The 27,339-nt window shown below is 43.5% G+C and overlaps 1 protein-coding gene across 1 annotated transcript; it reads left to right on the top strand.

The window, feature by feature from the left end:
* The first annotated feature begins 15,162 nt into the window (after positions 1-15,162).
* On the top strand, positions 15,163-22,631 carry LOC136593131 (apolipoprotein A-I-like). Its single transcript, XM_066588644.1, has 4 exons — positions 15,163-15,236; positions 18,101-18,163; positions 20,008-20,155; positions 21,514-22,631. Exons 2-4 carry the CDS (start codon positions 18,121-18,123, stop codon positions 22,052-22,054), a joined length of 732 nt encoding a protein of 243 aa, XP_066444741.1. The 5' UTR covers positions 15,163-15,236; positions 18,101-18,120; the 3' UTR covers positions 22,055-22,631.
* The last annotated feature ends 4,708 nt before the right edge of the window (positions 22,632-27,339 follow it).

The raw sequence follows: 27,339 nt of genomic DNA, 5'->3' as shown, positions 1-27,339 counted from the left end.
ATCTGTAACCAGTGGATTTACTGCAATAAAGCTTTCATATGATTTTATGGAGAACTTTTGAAGGATTCCCTTTTGTGCTGCTTTCCATGTGAACTTTTGTGTACTTTGCAGTGGAGGATCTTGGGAAGGCCGGATCGTTGTGTGAAAGCATGCACCTCGCATTGCTCCCCCTGCTATTGGATTTCAGGTGTCCTGCTGACCTACTGTTTTGTTTGTGGTCTAACATATCACTTTGGTATCATGAACAGGAAAAACTGCCTCTGTGACCGCATGCTAAGGACTGAGTGAAGCCAATCAACAGGGAATCAGCAAGCACTTGCTGCTGCTCCAGTAGTTGCCCCAGATCCGGTGCTTGCTGCTGCTCCAGTAGTTGCCCCAGATCTCGTGCTTGCTGCTGCTCCAGTAGTTGCCCCAGATCTCGTGCTTGCCGCTGCTCCAGTTGCCACAGCATCTGCAGATGCCGTTCTGATAGCCCCTAGTGCATCTGGGTTCGCGCCATTAACCATGCCGTACTGTTTAGGTGCTCCTTGGCTGATGAAGTATAGCGGAGAAAAGCATATGTTAAGAGATTTTAAAGGAAAAATGGGAGCTGTGTGTAGACTGTATCCGTTAGCAGTAGAGTAAAAAGTAAAGATTCTAATGAGACAGTTGGAAGGAGCTGCATCTAGAGAGGTTAAAACTTGGCCACGAGAACATAAAAAGACTATAGAATATTTTTGATGTGCATACAATGTCTGAAATTAAGAAAAGTCATCAAGAGAATACATTTTGGGCTTTAAATGGGCGCCACCTGGGAAGAAGGACCGTACCCCAGGTGGACAAGGAATAGGTCCAAAACCCCTTAACAGGATTTCTAAATATGTCAGCCCACATCCCGAGGTAATATTCTATGTGGACGGCATGCCTTTGCCTGCATTATTGGACAGAGGGTCACAAGTGACCACTATACATAAAATGGATTTTGAAAAATATTGGTCGCCAGATGTATTGAGCTCCTCACCCAAACAGTTACTTAACGCTGCAGCCAACAATGGACTGCCCGTACCTATAGTCAGGTATTGGGAACCCACAGTCATTGCAGGAAAAGCTGAGCTGCATAAACAAGGCATTCTAATTGTGGATGTGCCTGTTAAAAATGCCCCTATTATCACGCTTTGTATGAATATCCCCAGCAACTGCTACACAGAAATGTTAGAAACCTTACAGCATACCATGCCAGCAGCATCACAGGCTCAACGGCCTGTGCTGAAGACCGCTATGAAAGCATTGTCAGCACTTCAGAGATTTGCCAACTCGAAGGGTCATGTGGGAAGGGCCCGTGTTAAAGACATAAGAACTGTAATAGTCCCACCTGAGTCTTAATATATATTGTGGTGCCAGACATGGCCAGGTCTGGAAGGATGAGAGTATGAGGCCTTAGTGGAGCCCATACATGTAGATGGACACCCTTTCTTAATAACTGCTAGAAGCATAGTCACAGTCACTGATGGGAGAGTCCCGATCCGTCTGATAAACAAAGGAAATGTCCCTATCCAGCTAAAAAAAATATACTGCCATAGCTCAAGTGTCCTTACTGTCACCAGAAGATGTGTTGGATTGTGAAGAAAATAGTATATAGCAGGGGGCGAAGAAAATCAATTTAGATCCTTGCAGTTCACAGTCCTGGGTCAATGACCTTCACGTAGGAGATACCCAGACTTCCACAACCCAAATTGAAGGCGTGCAACATGTTGCTGAAGAGAAACAAGCTGCCTTTAGCAAACATAACTTAGACTTTGGCAGAGTAAAAGGCATGCTTTGCTGGCTCTACCTGCCCTCCTCTTCCCCTTGCTGTTGGGGTCCCCCAGGGCTCAGTCCTCAGCCCCCTCCTCTTCTCCATGTACACAGCCCCCATTGGACAGACCATCAGGAGATTTGGTTTCCAGTACCATCTCTATGCTGACGACACCCAGCTATACACCTCCTCCCGGGACATCACAGCAACATTCCTCCAGAACGCCACCGACTGTCTGTCTGCTGTCTCTAACACTATGTCCTCTCTCTACCTAAAACTGAACCTCTCAAAACCTGACCTTTTCCTGTTTACGCCCTCCACTAACCAACCTCATCCTGACATCTCCATCTCACTGTGTAGCACCGCCATAACTCCTAGACAACATGCCCACTGCCTTGGGGTCATATTCGACTCTGATCTTTCCTTCACCCCCTACATCCAATCTCTCGCCCGAACATGTCAGCTGCACCTCAAGAACATCCCAAGAATCCGCCTTTTTCTCACCGTGCACATGATAAAAACATTCACTGTTGCCCTCATCCACTCTCGGCTCGATTATTGCTCGCTGCTGATCGGCCTCCCCTGCTCCATACTCTACCCCCTCCAATCCATCCTGAATGCAGCAGCCAGGCTCATCTTCCTGTCCAGCCGCTACTCGGACGCCTCTGCCCAGTGCCAGTCACTGCACTGGCTGCCCGTCAAATACAGAATACAATTTAAACCCACTACCCTCATCCACAAAGCTCTCCACAGCACTGCGCCGCCATATATTGCTTCGCTCATCTCAATTCACCACCCAGCCCGCACCCTCCGGTCTGCTAACGAAATCAGACTAATTGCCCCTCTAATTCGAACCTCTCATTACCGCCTCCAAGACTTTTCCAGAGCAGCACCGGTCCTCTGGAAAGCGCTACCAAAAATAACCGGGCAATCACGGACACACTAAACTTCAGGCGTGCTCTAAAAATGCACCTCTTCAGGGAGCCATACCATATCTCCGAAACCAAACCCCTCTGAACTCCACCTGATAACATGCTCCCTGTCCTATCGACTGCAGCTCCTGCTAGCTGAAACAACCGGTATCTGCAGACATACCGACTCCGCCACTATATGGCCTGACCATTGTCTGTGTGTATAGCATTCCTCACTCTGCACCTCGCTTTACTGTGCACATCTTCAGCCCCTTTACTTTCTGTATCACCCCATTATCTGTAGTATGTAAGCTCGTTGGAGCAGGACCCTCACCCCTACTGTGTCCATCAATTGATTACTTCATGTAACCGTGGTCTTGTGTTATTTCCCCTGTATTGTAAGTGCTGCATAATATGTTGGCACTATATAAATAGAGATTATTATCTCAGTCACAATACCCACTACAGGCCATGCCCCAAATCAAAGAGAAGTACCGTCCTATACCCCTTCGACCTATCAATAGAACTCAAGAACTTTAAGTCAGTCTCGCTGTACCTACATGACGACATTGTATATCCAAAGACCGATGAAGATCACTTGCAGCACTTGAGAGAAGCCACATTGTTAGTGCAGATGGAGTGTATCCTGACCCTGACAAGACTGATGCAGTCAAAAATTGGCCCACTCCCAAAATGCTCAAAGACATCCAAAGTTTTCTAGGATTTGTAGGCTATTACCGGCGCTTCATACCTAATTTCGCACATGTAGCCACCCTTCTGCAAGAAGTCCTGAGGGAACACTCAAAAGAGTCACATTAAAGGCCTTTACTAATTAATTGGGAAAATGAGCAAGAGAAAGCATTCCAGACCCTCAAAGGAAAACTAGTTACTCGTCCTATTCTAGCATACCCAGATTATACTCTCCCCTTCAATTTGTACACAGACGCTAGTTTTAAAGGGCTAGGCACAGTACTTAGTCAGGTCCAAGAAGGCAAAGAGTGAGTAGTTTCTATGCTAGTCGCTCACTGAAGGTATTAGAAAGAAGTGATCAGAATTATAGCTCTTTTAGGCTAGAATTGCTTGCGTTAGTTTGGGCTGTAACAAAAAAGTTCAAGGATTACTTAGCAGCTGCAATATTCACTGCTTATACAGATAATAATCTAGTGGCTCATCTAAATTCCGCAAAACCAGGAGCATTACAGCAGAGATGGCTCTCCAGACTTCAACTTCAACGTCAAATACAGAGCTGGAAAAACCAATATAAATGCTGATGCTCTCTCTAGGTTACCCAAAGCAATAGACTACTCCCTGAGGAAGACCAGTGGAAAGAAATAGAAATGCCCAATTTTTAAGTTCATCAAGCTCAACAATGTTGTTATACCTCAGTAAATGACTCTAATCCTCCAAGTGATTCCACTGATACTTTTCAAAGATGGCTCCCGTTACAGCAAGATAGCAGAACATTTGGTGAACTACAAGAGTATTTGTTATCTGTAACTATACCCAAAGGTATGCCTCCAAGTCTTCTGATCCAGAACTACAATGTCTGTGGAGACAAAAAAAGAGACTATTCCTAAAAAAGAGTCTCATCATAAGGAGTTCCACTGATCCTTTATCTAGCAACAGTGTTCATCAGATTCTAATTCCCCGCCGAGATGCAATTCAAGTACTGTTAGCATACCATGATCAGTCAGGTCATTTTGGAGTGCATAAAACTGAAGCTACCATAAGACAGAGATTCTACTAGATTGGAATGCACAATGACATTGAAAAGTTGTGTCAGGAGTGCACTGTGTGTGAGACCCACAGAAGAGCTAAAAATGACCAAAAGGCCACTCTTCATCCAATTGTTGCTAATAAGCCTCTTGAATAGAGATGAGCGAGTATACTCGCTAAAGGCAATTGCTCGAGCGAGCATTGCCTTTAGCGAGTACCTGCCCGCTCGAGACAGAAGGTTCGGGTGCTGGCGCGGGGGAGTGGTGTGTAGTAGCAGTCAGCAGGAGAGAGCGGGGGGGAGAGAGGGAGAGAGAGATCTCCCCTCCGTTCCGCTCTGCTCTCCCCCCCAATGCTCGCTCGAGCAATTGCCTTTAGCGAGTATACTCGCTCATCTCTACTCTTGAACTTTTGGCTATTGATCATCTTAAAATAGAGACTATCTCCTCTGGATACAATTATGTACTCACCAGAATTGATCATTACACTAAATTCACTATAGCTGTTCCAGTAAAAGACTTAAAGGGGTTGTCCCGCGCCGAAACTGTGTTTTTTTTTTTTTCAATAGCCCCCCTCCCCCCCCCCCCCCCCCCCCCGTTCGGCGCGAGACAAACCCGATGCAGGGGTAAAAAAAAAAAAACCTCCGGTACTTACACGAATCCCGGCGCTGCTGCGACTTCGTACTTACCTTGCTAAGATGGCCGCTGGAATCTTCACCCACGGTGGACCGCAGGTCTTCTCCCATGGTGCACCGTGGGCTCTGTGCGTTCCATTGCCGATTCCAGCCTCCTAATTGGCTGGAATCGGCACATGTGACGGGGCGGAGCTACCAGGAGACGCTCTCCGGCACGAGCGGCCCCATTCAGAAGAAAGAAGACCGGACTGCGCAAGCGCGTCTAATCGGGCGATTAGACGCTGAAATTAGACGGCACCATGGAGACGAGGACGCTAGCAACGGAGCAGGTAAGTGAATAACTTCTGTATGGCTCATAATTAATGCACGATGTACATTACAAAGTGCATTAATATGGCCATACAGAAGTGTATAACCCCACTTGCTTTCACGGGACAACCCCTTTAATTGCAAAAACCACTGAAGCTATTGTTTGGAAACCATTCATTCACAATGAAATACTATCTGACAGAGGTTCTACATTCGAGTACCAACTATTTCAGGAACTACGTGACATTTACCATTGCAAAAAGTTGAAAACTACAGCATATCATCCCCAAGGGAATGAACTGAAAAAGCTAATCAGACAATCCTAGAACTATTGAGAACTATTCCTCAAAGACAACGAGTTCATTGGCCAGCGTTATTACCTGAACTAATCTACACTTATAGCAAGACTTCACATTGCTCTACTGGCTACACCCCATACTACTTTATGTTTGGGCAGCAAGGAAGACTACCTGAAGTTGGGTGTTCAAGTTTCTGACAATACAAACCCTTTGCTTAAAACTGAATGGGTTCAAGACTGTCAGCATCACCTCAAAGAAGCTCAAGATATTGTTGATAATCATCTGTACCATTTAACACAGCCCAGTGGCCCCGTTATCATCACCAGGATCTACTGATTCAGGAACTGAAGAAATTGAGACAGAATCTGAAACTGAGACGGATGAGCGTCAGGACACTGAATGTTCCTCACCATTTGACTTAAATAATCAAAATGTAAAACGAAATGCAGTAGACCACAGCACACATATAATCCTCCACTAGGAGGGAGGCTTCTTCCAAAGGTATAGGGATGCAACGCTTACAGCTTGGTTCTGGATCCTGAACCAACGTTACAATAGATAGTCCAAATACTGGTGGAAGCAGCATCCAGGGGAGTGACTCTGTAGTAGTATTGAACTCATAACATTGAGTGCAAAAGTCCTTCCTTATTGTGCCCATAAAATCAGACAACGTTTCGACCCCATGAGCGGTGGTCTTTGTCAAGTCTGAAGAAGAACTTTTGCACTCAGTGATGTGAGTTGAATACCACTACAGAGTCAATCCCCTGGATGCTGCTTCCACCAGTATTTGGACTGACTTAAATAATCAGATATTGTGGTACCAAAATCCCTTTTCTAGACTGCTGTATCAACGACCAGCATCTGTACCACCACCACCAATACTACAGCAAATTCCAGCATCTGTACCCCTTTCACCAGTTCCTATGGCACCCACTCCCAGAAGAAGACTTTCTAGAATACCTGTCCTGAGGAAATCTACCAGGAGTACCTGTGGACAACTACTCCTGCGTCTGCAGGACTAACTTTATTTAATCAACTAATTAAATCCCATGGATTACAAATACCCTTGAATAAAACTTTAATAAATTAAACAAGGTTTGTGCCCTGAGGGATTTCTTAGTGTAAAGCAACGTGGCATTTGTTCCACTTGGAAACGCTTTTTTTCTTCTTCATTTTGACCTTCACATGCATAAAACGTGAAATAAATATTATTGACCCTTTCTTTGTTCAGTCAACATCCCACTATTTGATTTGTAAGCAGAATCTGAGGTTTGCTGCCTATGCATTAATCAATAGTACAATACACATTACACAACAGGTTATATTCCTGGGTCATTTGCTATGGTGCACAGCAATGTTTTATGGTCTTAATATGACATGTGTTAGTTATATGACATTTACAGCGCCAAAGAAATGAAGCGCCTAAAACCCAGTACAAAGCTTATGACTGCAGCCCTGCCCAAGCTAGGAGCAGAGGTCTAAGGGCTCAGTCAGACAGCCGCTTTTTTTGTGCATTTTTTTGTGTGAAACGAACGCAAAACGCATGCATCAAAAATTTGCAAGACCAAAGCGGGCATCACGTTCTAAAAAAAATTTTAAAAAAAATCGTACTTGGGTGCGCTCAAAATTCGCACAGAAAGTGCGGTGCCATTGCTATCCCCTGCTGCAGCTGTGACAGCTGCAGCAGGGGATTCCTTGGATATGACACATCCAGGGGTTTCACCTTGTGGTCAATAAGGCGTCCCCATTGACAACATACAGAGAAGATCGCGATCCTCTGCCACAGCTGTGACATCTCCACGGGGAGTCCCCTCATCACTGAACACTGTGACAGCATTGTCACAGTGTTCAATGGCAAAGAGACACCCTGTGGGGATGAAGAACTTCCCTGCAACAGCTGTCACAATGCTATCCCATTGAGTAAAAAAGCAGATCTATGAAGCCTCAGATTCTCAATCGTTTTCTTCCCATTAGTGATGTTAATACTGATGCAATGTTACGAGAGTAAAAATTTGCGGCATGCTCTATCTTTAGGCTCACACCCACTGGCGTTATTTTTTTCTCTTGTGATGTGAGAGCAAGTGAAAACACTCGCCTCGCAGCGCAAGAAAAACGCTGTGATATAGCCAATGTCTTCAATGGGGCCAGCGGCAGCAGCACTAGCCCCATTGAAAACATAGAAAGAATACCGTGGACTTCTGCTACAGCTGTGGCATGAGTGTCCTTCATCCCCGCGGGGACCGTGGAGATGAAGGAATCCTCTGCCACAGCTGTGACAGAAGTCCAGCATGCTATCCCATTGCTTTCAATGGGGTCGGCGCTGCTGCCGGCCCCATTGAAAGCAGTGGTTTGTTGCAACCCCCACAGCATGAAATATAAGCCCTTCCCTTAAAATCAACATAAGCTGGTTAAAAAAAACAAAAAAAATAATGTACTTACCTCTCCGCCGCTTAGATGCATTCTCCGGCTGGCTCCGCTGCACTGCTGTCCAGCACTTTCATGAATCAGCCAATCAGCACAGCCCTTTCAGGAGGCGGGGATTTTTAAATCTCTGCCTGCTGAAAGTGTTTGACAGCAGTTCAGGGGAGCCAGCTGGAGGACGCATCAGAGCAGCGGACTGGTGAGTAAATTTATTTTTTGCTTTTTTAACCAGCTAATGATGATTTTTTCGGGAAGGGCTTATATTTCAAGCCCTTCCCTGAAAATCATGCTGTGGGGGTTGCCAGCAGCAGCGCCGACCCCATTGAAAGTAATGGGATAGCATGCTGGACTTCTGCCACAGCTGTCACAGCTATGACAGCTGTGGCAGAGGATTCCTTCATCCCCGCGGTCCCTGCGGGGATGAAGGAAACTCCTGCTACAGCTGTCACGGCTGTGACAGTTGTGGCAGAAGTCCACGGTATTCTCCCTATGTCTTCAATGGGGCTAGCACTGCTGCCACTGGCCCCATTGAAAACACTGGCGATATCACAGCGTTTTTCTTGCGCTGCGATGCGAGTGATTTCACTTGCTTTCGCAGTGCAAGAGAAAAAAAACGCCAGTGGGTGTGAGCCCTTTCTGCGATGTGCAATTTTTTTTATCTCCCATGTTTCCCTATGGAGCCTTCTTTTTAGCGCATTGCAACGCACAAACTTGTGATGCGATTTTAACATCAGAAAGTCCTATTGACTTCCGCGCTAAATTGCATCATAAAATTGCAAGCGACAGCAATGTTTTTGTGAGAAAAAGCAGTGCAGATGCTCACAAATCGCAAAAAAAATGCAATTTTTCTTATGGTAAAATCGCCATCGCCCATATAGAACTAGCCTAAATGTGGAATTTTTTTGAAATATATCAATCCTGAAATTTCTAGGTCCTATATATTTAGATACAGCATAATAGCTGATGGGCACTGCTTCTCTTGCATACAGACTTTCCCTGCTATTGCAGATCATCTAGACGAGCAGAAACTACAGAAACATCAAAGATGACAAGAGTGAAACTATTTCTGCACAACCCTTTTAATTTCTACAGCTACAAATAGCCCAGAGGTATGGGGTGTAAATTTCCTGCTGTTTTGTCATTAGCTTAGAAATAATACATCTTGCATTATGATAGTCTCACATCTGTCTCTAATTGCAGACTACAGGCTGCCATAAAAAGCATTATATAATAATTGAATTTCCCTGCTCGGCACAGTCAGTGGGTCCAGAAGAAGAAGGCGCCAAAAAACACGTTAACGGCTAAATTGTTGGAATTACTACTAATTGAAAACTACCAAGTTGGAACTGTTTGTTGAAATCTTTGCAAGTGTGGAGTAAACTGTGTACCTTTGGTTTACGTTATCAAAGCTGATGTGGATTCTTTATTTTCGACCCGACCTGATAATTTTCCCCTCCAAGGTACTGGTGTTATGAAATCAATTCAATTTACCTGCTATTGTTACTGTTGTTTCTATTTGCCACTGCCTGCAGCCAAGCTGGGCCACGCCTAGGCACTATGGAGTGGGATGGTAGAGTCACTGTTGACAACCATCTGATTTCCCCATTGTCTCCCCACAAAGGTCTGCACCCGGTTGCCGCACATGGTGTATATTCATTCACAAAGTGACGGATAAATCATCATTCGGGAAAACTTTAGATAACGTCAGAACAAAACCCAAATTTTTGTCTTACCAAAGTATAGAACAAGGAAAATGTGCCTGAAGTTTCATTGTCTGTATGTTCTAAGAATTCCACTCTCTGTCCCGGCAATATAGAGATCACCGACCGCAACTCCTTAGCCCCTTCTTGACGTGTGCTGTACATGTCCAGTGCATGTCAGGTGTCATTCTATGGAGCAAGCTTGGGAGCCTGGTCCGATTTGTATATCTATGACAGCTTACACCCACCTGCAGCAACCATGATCGAGATAATACCAATTGCAGCTATTAAACTTTTAGATGCCAATGTCGATTAATTTAAATGTCTTGATTAGAATTCAAATGTTCCAAATGTTTTGTCCATTCCCAACAATGAGATTGCCATCATGACTGCCAGGGGGTTTCTGAAGGCCCCTAGAGTTGTCATGAAAGTTTTCCTATTAAGACCTGCCTACAGCATATCTTAATAGAATGACATTAAAAATTAAAGTCTCCTATGGAAACTAAAAGAGGTAAAATTAAGCAAAATAAAGAAATGTTAATTATCAGAAAAAATAAATAAGAAAAAAACTTTTTCCCAGTTTTTGGAACAAAAAAATAAAAAAAATGTAAAAATTGGTTTGTCTGCACCCATAAAATAATGTCACATTATTAATATCCCATGGTGAACCATTATTAATGCTAGAAGTGCACTTTTTTGCTCATCCTGTCTTCAAGAAAAAAACTAAAATAAAAAAGCGATCAAAATGTTGCACCAATATACCATAAAATGGTACTAATAAGAACTACAGGTCACCCACAAAAAAAACAGCCCTCACACATCTGCATTATCTGAAAATAATTAGGGAAGTCAAAAGGAAAACATTTGTTTAAGTATTAGAAAGAAAAAACAATATAAATGCGATATCTCTGTAATCATAATGACCCACAGAATAAAGATAACATAATGCCACAAAAAACTCAAAAAAGGCACAATTGCATTTTTTGTTTTCCAATATGTTATACAGTACCTTGAATGGTAGCATTCAAAAATTCACCCTGGCTTTATTGCAAGCAATGAAAGTGAATGTGGTGACATTGTGAACAACAATTTACTGCAACCACAACATGACAGTCTCAACACATTCAGCAGGGTTGGATTTCTTACTACTAACCTTTATCATGGCAGCTTGAAGCTATCATGGCAGCTATCACATCCCCTGATCTAAGGGCAGGAGCAGGAAAGGGGAATCCCCATGGCCGAACAGTTCTGTCCTAAGAAGGAACCGAACAACCCAAATAGACCCCATTGACTATAATGGAGCCCTTTCGCTTTCTGTCTAGCTGGGGGCTTTTAGATGGAAGAAAAAGCACTGCCTGCAGCCCTTTATCTTCTTGTATTTTGTGCTGGATCTGCTACAGAACCTCCGACCAAAGGCAAATGTAAAAAAGAGTGGCATCTCATCTCAGGCAGCACTCTTACCTGAATGCTGGGGGCTGCAAATTCAAAAAAAGATGCTATGTAGTCTCCTGGATTTTGGACACTACAGCACTTTTCATGGTCACTTCTGGTTTAAATGTGTTCATTCATTATAGATGTTGAATTCAGGCTTTTTTGGACTTTTATTTGCCTTCTATTTACCACTATACTCTGTTTTTAGGCAAGTTACCCATCCCCTTTGGGTTCTCTGTCCACCTAGAAACAGTCATTAGGGGAGTTCCTTACTCTGGTAACAGCCGGAGTAAGATAGCCTGTGATTGGAGGCTCAGATCTGCGCATGGGTTGGGTGAGAGGAAGCAGTTAAAGGGGAGAATTGGTGGAGTTTAGACAGTCTAGAGAGGCGAGTCTACAGAGTTGGAATGAAAAAGCAAGGAAGGAAGGAAAGAAAAGCAGGGCCTGAAGGGAAGAGACAGTGCAGTGGGAAGGCAGAAGTGTAAGTACCAACAAGGTGGGATGTATGGAGGAAAGAGAGTGAGAGAGAATGGGAGCAAAGGAGGAGAGAAAAGGAAGGGGTACGAAGGTGTGTTCCTGTACTTAATCCTGTATACCCTCCATACGTATAGAAACTGCTAGAACAGTGAGTACAGAATCTAGTTTCTATTCCCGGGAATTACGTGTTTGGAGTGACACGCATAGAGGTGTTAACATATAGTTAAACCATTAGCACCTAGAGCCAATCGTGAGTTCTTATGATTAAAAGGAGGCATGCATTTCTGATTGTACATAAGTGAACATATATATATATATATATATATATATATATATATATATATATATACGTTGTCTTTGTAATAAACTCAGAAGAGCTTCCATTGTCAGATAATACAGACTGTGTCATGTGTCAGTAATTTGTGTACACAGCTTCTCATTTAATAAGGACCGGGCAATAAAACGCGCTAAGAAATCCCTCTGATGATTTCTCTAACACCCTTTTTATTATTATGTTGTCTGGAGTAGGTCTTGGCCTATGTATGGACAGGCGTCATGAACTTGGCAAACCAACACCTTTTTCTGCCCAACTTTGCGGGTAGCAGCAAACGCAAACCAGAACACCTATTCACAGTGTCATGTGGCATTTCTTCTGCAAATTGCATTTGCATTTAAAGAGGACTAGCGCCACTACCGCCAATGTTTTCAAGTGAGCATGGTGAAATCCAGGGAGAATCTGCCACAAAATCCGGAGTGACACTTGTGGATTTTGCCACAGATTTCTTACTGATATTTTGCTACAAAAAATATGTCCTCAGTGGACGTACCATTAAAGGTTTTCCTTGCCCGCTCATTTGCTGATGTTTGCATCATTATTTATTTTGTCTGTGAATTCTGATTTTCAAGTGGTCTTCCACATCTTTTTGTTCTGCTGTTTGCAGTCTATTTTCAGGGAGGGGTGTTTACCAAGCCTAACTTTCTACCAGTAGTTCCCCGTCCTGACTTTCTTGCCATTATTTCCCATGCTGCATTGCACTGTCTCTAGTTCAATCAGCAGGGAAGCAGTATCTGAATGCCCACCCCTCTGCTTTTCCAGAACAATCAGGGATTTAAAGACATTCTGGGCAAATAATTGGTAAACGCAATACAATGTATGTGTGATGTATGAACATACACACACAGACACAAACCCACACACTGTAACAGCAGAAGAGACAGAGATTGTGGAGATGATTATCACAGTGTTCGCAGATCTGTCAACCTGCAGCTTGTAAGTGTGAGTGTAAGCTTTCGCGTTCGCCGAATCTCATCCCCTTGGATTTCTACCTGTGGGGTAATGTCAAGTCTGGGCTCTATGCAGTGGGAATCCAAAGAAACAGTGGATCCTCGACGCCTGTGAAACCATTTCTGCTGAGGTGTTGCACTCAGTGCATCATGATTGGGAGAGCATGGGAGCAAAAGATAGCTTTGATGATTGGATAGAATTCTGTTCTTGATACCAATAGCACCCCTAGCCCAATTCTATTCTTGATTCTGATACTATTCTTGGTTAGGTAAGCCAGAAACTGTAAGGTGATATAATACAGTATTCTGGTTAAAGATAGATTTGTATAGCGTACAGTTCTTGATTTGAGTATTATACCCAGTTCTGTTCTAATCATAGATGTTAGTAATGGTTCATCGTAATCATAAATATTAATCCTGGTTTGACGCGTCTCCTTGGGACAAACCTCTAACGCAAATTAAATCAACAAACAAAAGCAAGACCGTCAGCCCCGATGGTGGACTGACGTTTAGTATCTTACATAAAGGGTGAAGTTTCATTATAGATCTCATGGGGTACTCATGTTACTCCAACACAACTTTTATCACTGTTTATGACTTGAGGGAATGACTTTCGAAGTTTAGCTTTGTTTATTACAATGTCATTTGATTCTACATAATAACATTCAGTATTTCAGTTTTTTAATGTCTTCAACGAGCAGCGTTACTTTTGGGAGTAATCCATTCAGATGGCAGAATTCCAGAATTACCAAAGTATTTTATTGTATATATACATAAGATCCTTGGGTCTCATTTATCAAAACTATCTAAAAGAAAAAGTGTCTTTGTTGTCCATAGCAACCGATCAGAACTCAGCTTTTATTTTAAAACAGCAATATAAGAAATGAAAGAGGTGATCTGATTGGTTGATGTAGGCAATAAAGACACATTTTTTTCCAGAAAGTTTTGAAACACGAGGCCCAACGTATCTATTTCATTAAAGAAACACTACAGAATAAATATAAATACTGTGTTATGCCTAGTGCAGCATCTATGTGGATAGTGCATGACACAGTGATTCAAAAACCACCAAACAGAGCATCCCTGTGTCATCCATTTTTGTCCACGGTGTTATTTAAGCATGCAATGAAAAACCATCTAGTGGTGCTTTGGACCTCCTTTAGTCTACAGAACTGTAGCTATTGGCAGTGGCACCGATTCCCCTAGGTGTTGTAATCATTCTGCAGGAATACTGGCCCTTGCGGACAGGAAGCTTCTTGTAGTTGCTGCACCTTAGATAGCAGTACTGACATGTTCTGACCAGCTGACAGGAATGGTTCATTAATTTATGCTGCTTGCGTTAAATTCTGACTCTCCCATCAGCATGGGGAAGCAGAAATCTGGATTCATCGGAGCAGGTTAAGTTTTTCCCACTGCTCAATGTTACAATTTTTGCACTCTTTTGCCCAATGGAGTCTTGTCTTTTGGTTTCTCTTAAACAACAATGGCCCTGGAACTGGTTGTCTACTGTAATAGCTCATCCATGCTAAGGAACCACGAGTTGTGTATTCAGACATGTTGTTTGGAGCACCAGCATTGCATTCAGCTAGAATCTTCAATTTCCATGACTGTGCACCTCCTGTTTGTCAGAATGATTCTTGACACCCCTATCTGACTCCTTTCCTCAACAAGTTGTCTGTCCACAGAATCCTTATTGCTGGATGCTTTCCTTCGATCACACTATTTTTGATATACTCTCCATATAGTTGCATGAGAAAACTCCAAAAAAGTCGGCAGTGAAATCTTGGCACCGACTAGTCTAACACTGATGGCCAGGCTTCATTGGCAGTCAAGCAGATCACTGGATTTTCCCAACTAATATGGATTTGCATTCAAACTGATCAAAAGAAAACTTGTCACTTTATTTTATGCTGCACCACGGGGTCTAATTTCCTTACATGGAAGCTCCAATGGTGAAAAGCTAGGGTCTCTAATAATGCGGACATTCAGAATATGTCAATCATTATAGATTTTCAGCCTCTCTGTAAAGGTAAGTGTTTGTTCCCTTTGGACCTTCATATAGATGTATGCAGCTTAATTCTTTATCTATTACATGGGACCAGCCATCTGACCTTATATTAACCCAAGTCATGTAACCACCATTTATTTACATTTCTAATCAGTGTAACTATGCTCCGGCTCTCTAGTTGGGTATGTGCCTAGTCTAACAGTGGGCGTCCAGGTCAGTGGGTATAAAGAGCCGCTGGAAAAGCCAATGCAATGGAATTGATTCTTCTCTGAGAGGTAAGATACTTGCAGTGCTGTGTAATCCATGTATGTTTCAAGCTTGGTAGGAAATGAAAATTTAGTTTGGCTCTATGCTGAAAAGTGTCCCTAATTGTATTAAATATAATGTTGTATGCAGAAATTAGGTAGACTAAACAAATGGAGCAACTGTGGGAGGGCTTAAACACATGGGCTGGGAAAAAGACGGGACGCAGAACGGGACAAAACGAAACTATTGATTTCAATGGTTTTGTATTCACTGTCAGAATTATTGTGCATTAAAAGATGGGGCAGGACATATCTTCCCGCTGTTTTATTATTTTTAAACTAACGCAATAGCATGGAGTTTGAATAGTCAAAAAAACCCCAGTTGATGTGCTAATACACTCCATGGCAGAGAACGTATTAGGGAATTTGCCCGTCTCTTTAAGTCCTAAGGGTCCTTTAAGATGAGCCGATTCTTGTTCTCTCTCATGCACTCTGTTTAGACAGGCAGAGGCATCATTGACTCATTCAAATGAGAATCGCCCAGAAACTTTTAGTCTTTCCCATTCGCTGTATAACGGAACCAGAATGACTGGATGATTGCTGTTTAGGCCTCGGTCAGACAGGCGTTTTTTCACGCGATTTGCGGATTGCATGACGGATGCGCATCCGCAAATTGCGTGACCAGGGCCAACGGTTCGCCGAAAAATCTGCAGCTAGCAGCGTTTTCGGCGAAACGGGCCAGACACGAGGAATCGCAGATCGTGCCTATCTGCGATCTGCAATTCCTTGTGTTCTATATATGCGCTCAATGGGGCCGGCGGCAGCAGCGCCGACCCCATTGAGAACATATACTACAAAGATCATTCTCCTTTGCCACAGCTGTAACAGCTGTGGCAGAGAAGAACGATGTTCGCCCTTTGAATTCAATGGAGCCGGCAATACAGCCGGCTCCATTGAAAGCAATTGGCTGCTGGCGAGTGCGGGATGAATTTTCGGGAAGGGCTTAAAAATATAAGCCCTTCCCTGAAAATCATCCTAAAATGTGTAAAAATAAAAAAAAATATATACTCACCTTGTCCCTGCAGCCGGAGTTCAGCCGTGGCCGGCCGGCAGTTCTCCTGAAATTGAATGACAGCTGAGAGCTGGCCCTAATTGGTCCTTGCGCTGAGCCAATCAGAGGCAGCACTCACTCACCCATTCATGAATTCATGAATGGGTGAGTGAGAGCTGCCTCTGATTGGTGAGGGCTGTGACCAATCAGAGGCAGCCCATTCAGCAGGCGGGGATTTTAAATCCCCACCTGCTGAATACTACACAGAGCAGTTCAGGAGAACTGCCGGACGGACGCGGCTGAACTCCGTCTGCAGGGACAAGGTGAGTATATTTTTTTTACACATTTTTGGATGATTTTCAGGGAAGGCCTTAAATTTTTAAGCCCTTTCTGAAAATTCATCCCGCGCTCGCAGGCAGCCCATTGCTTTCAATAGAGCCAGCTGTATTGCCGGCTCCATTGAATTCAATGGGCGAACATTGTTCTTCTCTGCCACAGCTGTTACAGCTGTGGCAGAGGAGAATGATCTTTGTAGTATATGTTCTCAATGGGGTCGGCGCTGCTGCCGCCGGCCCCATTGAGCGCATATATAGAACACAAGGAATCGTAGATCGCAGATAGGCGCGATCTGCGATTCCTCGTGTCCTATAATTTATCGGACATCTGCATAAAAAGCGGCCATGTGACCGATCCCATTGCGAAGCAATGGTTCTATTTATGCACAGATCGCATGCGCAAATCGCACAAAAAAACGCCCGTCTGACCGAGGCCTTAAACTGAATGAGCCAGAGTTGATTTTTGTACCTGCATAAAATGAACAACGAACAAAAAGTGATCGATTATCGTTCAGTCGTTGCCTCGCATTTAGACCGAACAATTATCGTTTGCTTTCACTCGTTTAAATAATTTTTTAAACAATAATTATTCCGTCTAAAAGCACCTTAAAGGGCAAAAACACACGGGCACATGCGCTAATACACTCGCCACTACGGAGCCCGTCCCAGCGTATACATATTACATATTGTATTATAACATTACAAGATATATTCACTAGATCATTGGAGAACATCCAGAGATTCTGATTGACAGGTATGACGTTTGGAAGAAATTCTTCTCCAAAAATGAGAATTAGCTTCTACCTCAGGTTTTATTTTTTTGCCTTCTAATGGCATGATAGGCTGAACTGGATGGCTGGATGTCTTTTTTTCAGTCTTAAACTAGTTACTATGTTACTATATAACTAGCTTACTTTATTACTTTGTTACTATATTACTATGTTACTATCTTACTATATTACTGTTGCTATATTACTATTTTACCATGTTACTACATTTATATCCTACTATACTACTATCTTACTATTTTATTATCTTACTGTATTACTATATTACTACCCATGTTACTATATTATTATCTTACTGTGTTACTATGTTACCATGTTACTATATTACTCTGTTACTATCCTAATACGTTACTTTATTTGTATATTACTGTATTACTATATTATCTTACTATTTTACTATCTTACTATATTATTATCTTACTATAGTACTATGCTACTATAATACTATCTTACTGTATTACCATGTTACTATATTATTATGTTACTGTATTACTATCTTACTATATTATTATGGTACTATATTATAATCTCACTGTATTACTATATTACTCTTACCATATTACTATATTATCTTACTGTATTACTATATTATGTTACTATAATACTATGTTACTGTATTACTATCTTACTTTATTACTATTATGTTACAGTATTACTATCTTACTATATTGCTATCTTACTATGTTACTATATTATTATGTGACTGTGTCTTTCTTGCAGATTTAAGATCAGTTCTGATCATGAAAATCCTGGTTTCCTCATTGCTCCTCTTGTTCCTATCAGGTATGGTGAGCTGTTCCTTGTAATGTAACATTAAGGCTAACTTTACACTGGTGAGCGCGATATGGGGCAGTGAATCCCGCCCCCATCCATATCACGTTCCCCACCATGGGAACTCCTCCAAGGATGAGAGGAGTTTGCATGTCAAAACAGCCTCGCATCACTTTGGGGAAGAAGGGATCCTTCACTGTGGCGGTTAGCCGAGGCAGAGGATCACAGAGTTTCTACTATTGTTTTCAATGGGAGATCTCGCGAAGCTGACGCTGGCCCCATTGACAACAGTGGGCACTTCCATGCGAGAGCATGCAGGGAGATAGAACATGCCACGATTTGTTTCCTGCATAGCATTGCGGTGCCATACAGGAAAACATCGCTCATATGTATCACCCCATGGTGTGAGAATTGTGCGTCTCGCAACACACAAATCCACATGAGTTCCTCACCAGCGTGAAGACGTCCTAAGGGCTTCTTGAGATTTCCATAGTTTCATTTTGACTAGTGGGATTCTTGCGTGATATTACTACCTGCCAGAAAAGATAGGACTTGCACTATCTTTCTCGCACGTAGTTTTTCTGCATATGAGAAAAGACAGGGCGGACTTATCTTCCTGCTTTTTTTTTATTTGCACGCAATAGCGGGAGTTTGAATAGTCAAAAAAATAATTAAAAATTACCGGTTCACGCACTGATATGCTCGGAGTGGCGAGTGTATTAGCACATGCACCCATGTTGCCATATTGATAATTATGTATTCAACAGTTATGCCGCATTAATGAGGAGTGACAAAAGATTCTTATAGTTATGTGAAGAAGTGATGAGAACGCCATGTGCCTTGCGTCTAACAGGAGGAACTATTGAGGAAGTGAAGGAGATGTATGTTGCTTTAAGAATACTGCTACTTTAAGTGAAATAGTTTAATGCAAAGTTATTCTGCAACGATAAAGTAACACAAACCCTTCTAAAAAAAGTGCCACCTCTGTTTGTCATTGCTGCGCCACCCTGAACCTGTGGGTCAGGAAGGATATTATTTCTCCTTAAGGCCGCCTGCACACGGGCGGAAATCCCGCGGCGGGATTTCCCGCGGGATTTCCGCCACTGAAAGCCTGCATAGGAGTGCATTACAATACGCACTCCTATGCAGACGGCCATGGTTTGGCCACGCGAAATCTCGCGCGGCAAACAAACCGCGGCATGTCCTATTTCTGTGCGGGGCTCTCAGAGCCCCGCACAGAAACGTCACCCACCCGGCCGCCGGCTCCGGTCAGCGCATACGCCGGCTTCCCGGCAGCCGGCACATGAAAGAGCCGGGGCCGCCGGGCGCGGGTGAGTACGCGCTCGTCCCTGCAGGCGCTCGGGTCGGATCGCGCGGCGAGAATCCTCGCGGCCGGATCCGATCCGCTCGTCTGCAGGCGGCCTAAGGAGACCAACTAGAATGTGAGTGAGGAGACATATAAGGCCATGCATGCTCCTCTGGAAAATTTGTAAATGGGAAGATAGAACAATACCTTGGTAGCGCCACCTATTGGAGGGCAGCATTCCTGCAAGTCAATGTCAGTTTTTGCCTCCTGAACCTGTGTCGCACCACCATCCACAACCAGTTACAGGAGATCCCAGTGGTAGGACACCCAGTGATCAGACATCTAGAATCCATTGCTATGGATAGGTAATGAACGTCAGTCTTGGCTCAGCCTATTTAATAAGAAATTGGCTGTTTCGGTTGCCATTTCCTGCGCTGGCACTGAGGAGCATTAGTGCTGTACATGTTAGGGGACTTATATTGGTGCATAAAGACCTCAGATAGTGAACAGGTCGCACTTCTGTTGCACTAATTCAACTTTATTCTTATAGGAACATATAGTAAACCCATTGAAGAGCAGGATGTAAAACCACCTCCGAAACCTGATACGAGGGAGTGTGTGAAAAGTCTGTTCTCTAATATATACGCGTTGGGTGCGGATTTGGTCGGAAGCTGGGAGTCATCAGAGACTGAAAGAGTGTAAGATGATTGAAAGTATTTTCATATATAATTCAAGGACTAAAAAGGGCTGAAACATGAATATCCTCTAATATTTAGTAAGAACGGCTTCAGACAACCGTATACGCAGCTGCACATGCTTCAGCGCAACGCGTTTGTACCATGAACAAGTTTGATTTGCACGTGTCTCTGTGCATGTATTGCACTTTTTTTCACACACGTGCGCAAAACACTCCCGCCCTGATTTAAAAGTCTTAACAAGGTCTAAACGTGTTCTGTTTTTCCCACAATTATGCAGTGTGTTGCGTATTTGCGCGCATATGCTCACCTCCCATAGGTTTCTATAGGGGCCTTTGTTTTGTAATATGCAGAAAGATAGAGCAGGTCCTATTTTTTTGTGCATGCCCAAAAATCATTCATGAGAACAAAGCAATTGACATCAATGGGTTCTGTTCTATATGCATTGCGTATATATGAAACGTGCGCAAATACGGTCATCTGAAGCGAAGCTGCCCTAAGACTGCCCATACACTTTAGATAGCTGTCAGCCAACAGCTATTCCCCACCTCCCCATACATATACACACTCCAACATCTTTGTGAACTAATTTGCATAACCAAGCGTCCATTAGCATCATTGATGAAACTAATCACCCCCATATATTTATCAAGGATCTTGTTATAGAGGGGAGCAGAAAGATTTAGCTATGGCCAGGTCTACAGAAAGCCACCACCTCATCGGAATAGCTTGGATCCCGGCTTGTTGCGCTGCAGACCAGATAGTACAGCATGCTGTGCTATTGTGTCCGGGAAAGGATTTTATGCACAAGGCTCAGAAAGTTCTCTTCTGATGATGGTCCCATCACCCCTCCCTAAAATCCTTGGTGCACCCTACATGGCAAGAATAAGCACAACATGCTTCAAAATTGTGCTAAAATGGATCATAGTCTAAGCTTTAAGACATTAAAGAGGGTATCTTACAATGACTATCCCTCGGCACGTAAGCTATCAGAACATATGGGCATCATAGAGATGGTCCCACATCCAGGATCCTGCTGGGTGAACCAGAACAAGTCGCAGTGGCCCTGCTCCATTGGACCTGGCCCGTCCATACATCACCTAGTTGATCATACATCTTCTCTCCAGACATGGCTTCCCCAGGGGTAACTGCCCATTGACAATCTTACTGATGCGCTGGCATCCTTTTTAATGTACAGATGGAAAAATGTTTTTTTCTACTGCTAGAACCTGATGCTGCTTTGGGCTTCACCATTGGTCAAAGTCTATAGCAAAATTAAAAAATGTACCAATTATAAATCCTTATACAAAAAGTTTCAATAATTCGCAATCACTAATAACTTTTCTCCTGTTCTCACACAGGGCCGTAATGAGTAAAAGAGTGGAATCAATATATGCAAGTTATTTTAACTTGGCTATTAGCGTTAGCCATTACATGTCAGGCATCATGGCGGAGGTGAGCAAGGAAATGCAAGAGAAATACCCAGTTTACAGTAAAAATGTACTTCCGGTTTTGGCCTCAGTTGCGGTTCATGCTTTTGAAAAGATAACAAGTGCTGCTGAGGAAATGAAGCCTTATTTTGAAAAATTTGAAGAGCATCTCAAACCCCTACAGAATGAATTGTGGGAAGGAATACGCCCTATTATAGAGAATAGAACAAGGTCTACTATAGACGCTCTCAATGCCAATATAAAGCCCTTCCTAGAGGGCGTCCGCAAAGAGGTAGAAGCTGCAAACATCAAAGAAGCTGCTGAATCGCCAGCTGAAGAGAAGAACCCTACCATCCTTTTAATGGAACATGTACTGAAGTCTTCACAGAAACTACAACACATGTATGTGTTCGACAGCGACATGCTTAACAAGATTGCATCTCAGCTACACGTTTTCGGTAACAGAGAATAAAGATACAGTCTTGTGGCAGAGTCAGGTAGAGAGCAGTTTGTCATCATTGAGAATAGCAGCAATGGTGCCATCAACCATGTCATTAGATGGAAATTTTAAATAAAAATCATTTCAAAGTTTTTAGCCTGAATTGTACATTTATCACATTAAACTAATTCATGACTGCAGCTAAAGTTTTCTTAAGTGATCCTAGTGCCCACCTTCTGAATTATGCATCATGCATGGCTTATTCACAGGTGCATGTATGTTCCCAAAGGACCTCACATGATCAGCACACCGACCGTTGGTAGTCCTTGGGGCTATCCACACATCTTTTTTTCACACAGACGGATGGTGTCCATATGAAAAACCAAAATCCCAGCATGCACTATTCTAGTCGGAATTGCATGAGTCAACAGATGTGTGGAATACAACACACGAACGCCTTTCTTTACAGGCAGTTTTTGCAAACGCAACACTGAGTCATTTTTAAGCCATTTAACCGCCTTCCAAGAGCCAAAAGTTTTTTTTATTTTTCCATTATGAATGCATGAGAATTGTATTCTTGTTGATGAAATTTAATGTAGCAGATAGTGAACTGAAACGCGTCTAGAGTATTTAAGTGGGGTGAAACGAATAAGTGCAATTGCGCCATTTTTGAGTGGTTCATTTTCGCAGCATTCATGGTGCAGTAAAAACTAAATTTATTTTGTTGGTCAATACAAGTACAAATTTTTCTTCTGTTCTTATGTTTTACTACTTTTAAAAAAGTTAAGTTTTTATTTTTAAACAAAAATTAATTTCCATCAGGCCCCCTGCACACGGGCGGAAATTCCACGTTGGGATTTCCCGCAGAATTTCCGCCCGTGGAAGCTGCCCTAGGATTGTGTTAGAAAATGTAATCCTAGGCAGACGGCCTCTATTTCTGTGCGGGGCTCTGCGTACTGTCACTCTTCAGCTGACCATACTGCAACAACTCAGGAAGGTATTGTAGGCGCAGCTTCCACCAAATTCTCATTAACCTTTTGCAATCCAATTTTGGATTCAGGGTTTCCCAGGGGGCTTTCTCTTCCTGCCATTATACAATGGTACCATTTGTTGGCCAGAGCCAGTACTGCGGTATGGGACATGCTTGAGAGGCCCCTGACAACAGAGTGGCCAGTAATATACCGTAAGAATACCCTGCCGGATGTCTTCAATTGGAATGTCTTTAGACGTCAGACAGTGGATTGGAAAGGATTAAATCAATAAAATCTGCGCCTGCAGTTACAAGTGCTGGGCAGTACATACCCCAGTGTGTTGCAGCGCAGACAGCGGGTTCCTGAGCATCAGACCACAGCTTATCAACTATTGATGGCTTATTCTGAGGACTTGTCTTGCCTTTTGGTTTCTCTTAAACAACAATGGCCCTGGAACTGGTTGTCTACTGTAATAGCTCATCCATGCTAAGGAACCACGAGTTGTGTATTCAGACATGTTGTTTGGAGCACCAGCATTGTATTCAGCTGGAATCTTCAATTTCCATGACTGTGCACCTCCTCTTTGTCAGAATGATTCTTGACACCCCTATCTGACTCCTTTCCTTGACAAGTTGTCTGTCCACAGGATTCTTATTGCTGGATGCTTTCCTTCGATCACACTATTTTTGATATACTCTCCATATAGTTGCATGAGAAAACTCCATAAAAGTCGGCAGTGAAATCTTGGCACCGACTAGCCTAACACTGATGACCAGGCTTCATTGGAAGTCAAGCAGATCACTGGATTTTCCCAACTAATATGGACTTACACTCAAACTGATCAAAAGAAAACTTGTCACTTGATTTTATGCTGCACCACGGGGTCTAATTACATGGAAGCTCCAATCGCGAAAAGCATGGGTCTCTAATAATGTGGACATTCAGAATATGTCGGTCATTATAGATTTTCAGCCTCTCTGTAAAGGTAATTGTTTGTTCCCTTGGGATCTTCATATTGATGTATGCAGCTTAATTCTTTATCTATTACATGGGACCGGCCATCTGACCTTATATTAACCCAAGCCATGTAACCACCATTTATTTACACTTCTAATCAGTGTAACTATGCCCCGGCTCTCTAGTTGGGTATGTGCCTAGTCTAACAGTGGGCGTCCAGGTCAGTGGGTATAAAGAGCCAGGGGAAAAGCCAATGCAATGGAATTGATTCTTCTCTAAGAGGTAAGATACTTGCAGGGCTGTGTAATCAATGTATGTTTCAAGCTTGGTAGGAAAATTAAGTTTGGCTCTATGCTGAAAAGTGTCCCTAATTGTATTAAATATAATGTTGTATGCAGAAATTAGGTAGACTAAACAAATGGAGCAACTTAAACACATGGGCTGGGAAAATGACGGGCTGCAAAACGGGATAAAAGGAAACTATTGATTTCAATGGTTTTGTATTCTCTGTCAGAATTCTTGTGCATTAAAAGATGGGGCAGGACATATCTTCCCACTTTTTTTTTTTTTAACTCACACGCAATAGCTTGGAGTTTGAATAGTCAAAAAAAAACCCAGTTGATGTGCTAATACGCTCCATGGCAGAGAACATATTAAGGAATTTGCCCGTCTCTTTAAGCCCTAAGGGTCCTTTAGGATGAGCCGATTCTTGTTCGCTCTCGTGCACTCTGTTTAGACAGGCAAATGCATCATTGACTCATTCAAATGCGAATCGCTCAGAAACATTCAGTCTTTCTCATTCGCTGTATAAGGGAACGAGAAGGATTGGATGATTGCTGTTTAAACTGAATGAGCCAACGATGAGTTTTGTACCTGCATAAAATAAACAATGAACAAAAATTGATCGATTATTGTTCAGTCGTTGCCTCGCATTTAGACCGAACTATTATCGTTTGCTTTCACTTGTTTGAATGATTTTTTTAAACAATAATCATTCCGTCTAAAAGCACCTTAAAGGGCAAAAACACACGGGCACATGCGCTAATACACTCGCCACTACGGAGCCCTGCCCAGCGCATACATATTACATATTGTATTATAATATTACAAGATATATTCACTAGATCATTGGAGAACATCCAGAGATTCTGATTGACAGATATGGAGTTTGGAAGAAATTCTTCTCCAAAAATGAGAATTAGCTTCTACCTCAGGTTTTATTTTTTTGCCCTCTAATGGCATGATAGGCTGAACTGGATGGCTGGATGTCTTTTTTCAGTCTTAAACTAGTTACTGTGTTACTATTTTACTAGCTTACTTTATTATTATCTTACTATATTACTGTTGCTATATTACTATTAGAGATGAGCGAGCACCAAAATGCTCGGGTGCTCGTTGCTCGAGTTGAGCTTTCCGCGATGCTCGAGGATTCGTTTCGAGTAACGAACCCCATTGAAGTCAATGGGCGACTTGAGCATTTTTGTATATCACCCATGCTCCGCTAAGGTTTTCATTGGTGAAAATCTACAAAACCCAAGAAAGTGATGGAAACAACACAGAAACGGATAGGGTAGGCGAGGGGCAACATGCTGGGCTGCATTTCAGGTTCCCAGGTCCCACTATTAAGCCACAATAGCGGCAAGAGTGCCCCCCCCCCTAACAATTTTTACTTTGGACAAACCCTCATTAGCAAGGCACACCTTAGCTAAGCACCACACTACCTCCAACCAAGCACAATCACTGCCTGTGGGACACAACGCTGCCTCTTCTCCTGGGTTACATGCTGCCCAACCTCCCCGCACGACCCTGCGTCCACAGCGCACACAAAAGTGTCCCTGCGCAGCCTTCACCTGCCCTCATGCCACACGCTGGCTGCATGGCCACACCACCCTCATTTCTCAGTACATCTGCGATGAGGAGGAACCGGAGGCACACACTGCAGAGGGTTGGCAGGGCCAGGCAGCGACCCTCTTTAGTAGGGGCGGGGCGATAGCCCACAATGCTGTACAGAAGCAATGGGAAATTCAATCCTGTGCCACCTCCGTTAGGAGCTGCAAACGTGGGCATAGCAATGGGGAATACATGTGCCACACAGTATTCATTCTGTCAAGGTGTCTCATAGCTCAATCGACTCTGCAAGGGGAAAGCCGTCTGCGCTCTGCCCTCTACCCAAGTCAGTCAGTGTCTTTGTGCCAGACAGGTCAAACACCACGATGGGAACTAAATGTGCACCAACAGCATAGGTGGGTCCTAGGAAGCCCAAGACATGAACCAAAAATTGATCTGAGCGGCCAAACATGTCAGACTTGCACCGTGCCCACGACATAGGCCTCGGCCCACAGATTTAGCAATCATAGGCAGGAAGCGGACTTTCACTGCACCCAGGACATAGGCCTCTGCACAAACCCTCAGCAATCGCGGGCCTACAGCGGACTCCAATGCTAGCGTAGCTGTGCACGTCTCATTAGCGCTGTATTGCTCCTGTAATTTGTCCCAATGCAGTGCCACGGATAGTAGAGCTAACGTCAGATGAAATACAGGTGGGATTCGGCCCACACTGCATGCCCCAGTCAGACCGGTGTTTTTTATAAATAGTCACAGGCAGGTACAACTCCGCAATGGGAATTCCGTGTGCACCCACAGCATGGGTGGCTCCCTGGAACCCATCGGCGGTACATAAATATATCCCATTGCAGTGCCCTGCACAGCTGAGCTAACGTCAGATAAAATACAGGTGGACTTCGGCCCACACTGCATGTCCCAGTCAGACTAGGGTTTTTATAAGTAGACACAGGCAGGTACAACTCCCCTGTGTGAAGTCCCTGTGGACCCACAGCAGGGGTGGCTCCCTGGAACCCACCGGCGGTACATAAATAAATCCCATTGCAGTGCCCTGGACAGCAGAGCTAATGTTAGATTAAATGCAGGTGGGCTTCGGCCCACACTGCATGCCCCAGTCAGACTGGGGTTTTTTATAAGTAGACAAAGGCAGTTACAACTCCCTAATGTGAAGTCCGTGTCGACCGACAGCATGGGTGGGTCCCAGGAAGCCACCGGCGATACATAAGTAAATCCCATTGCATTGCCCTGCACAGCTGACGTAATGTCAGATAAAATACAGGTGGGCTTCGGTCCACAGTGCATGCCCCAGTCAGACCGGGGTTTTTAATACATAGACACAGGCAGGAAGAACTCCCCTATGTGAAGTCCCTGTGGACCGACAGCATGGGTGGGTCCCAGGAAGCCACCGGCGTTACATTAATAAATCCCATTGCAGTGCCCTGCACAGCTGAGCTAACGTCAGATAAAATACAGGTGGGCTTCGGCCCATACTGCATGCCCCAGTCAGACGGGGGGTTTTATAAGTAGACACAGGCAGGTACAACTCCC

This window comes from Eleutherodactylus coqui, unplaced genomic scaffold (assembly GCF_035609145.1).
Source record: "Eleutherodactylus coqui strain aEleCoq1 unplaced genomic scaffold, aEleCoq1.hap1 HAP1_SCAFFOLD_323, whole genome shotgun sequence".
Lineage (NCBI taxonomy): Eukaryota > Metazoa > Chordata > Amphibia > Anura > Eleutherodactylidae > Eleutherodactylus > Eleutherodactylus coqui.
Note: the sequence above shows the minus strand (reverse complement) of the source record. Positions and strands in the feature narration are given on the sequence as shown.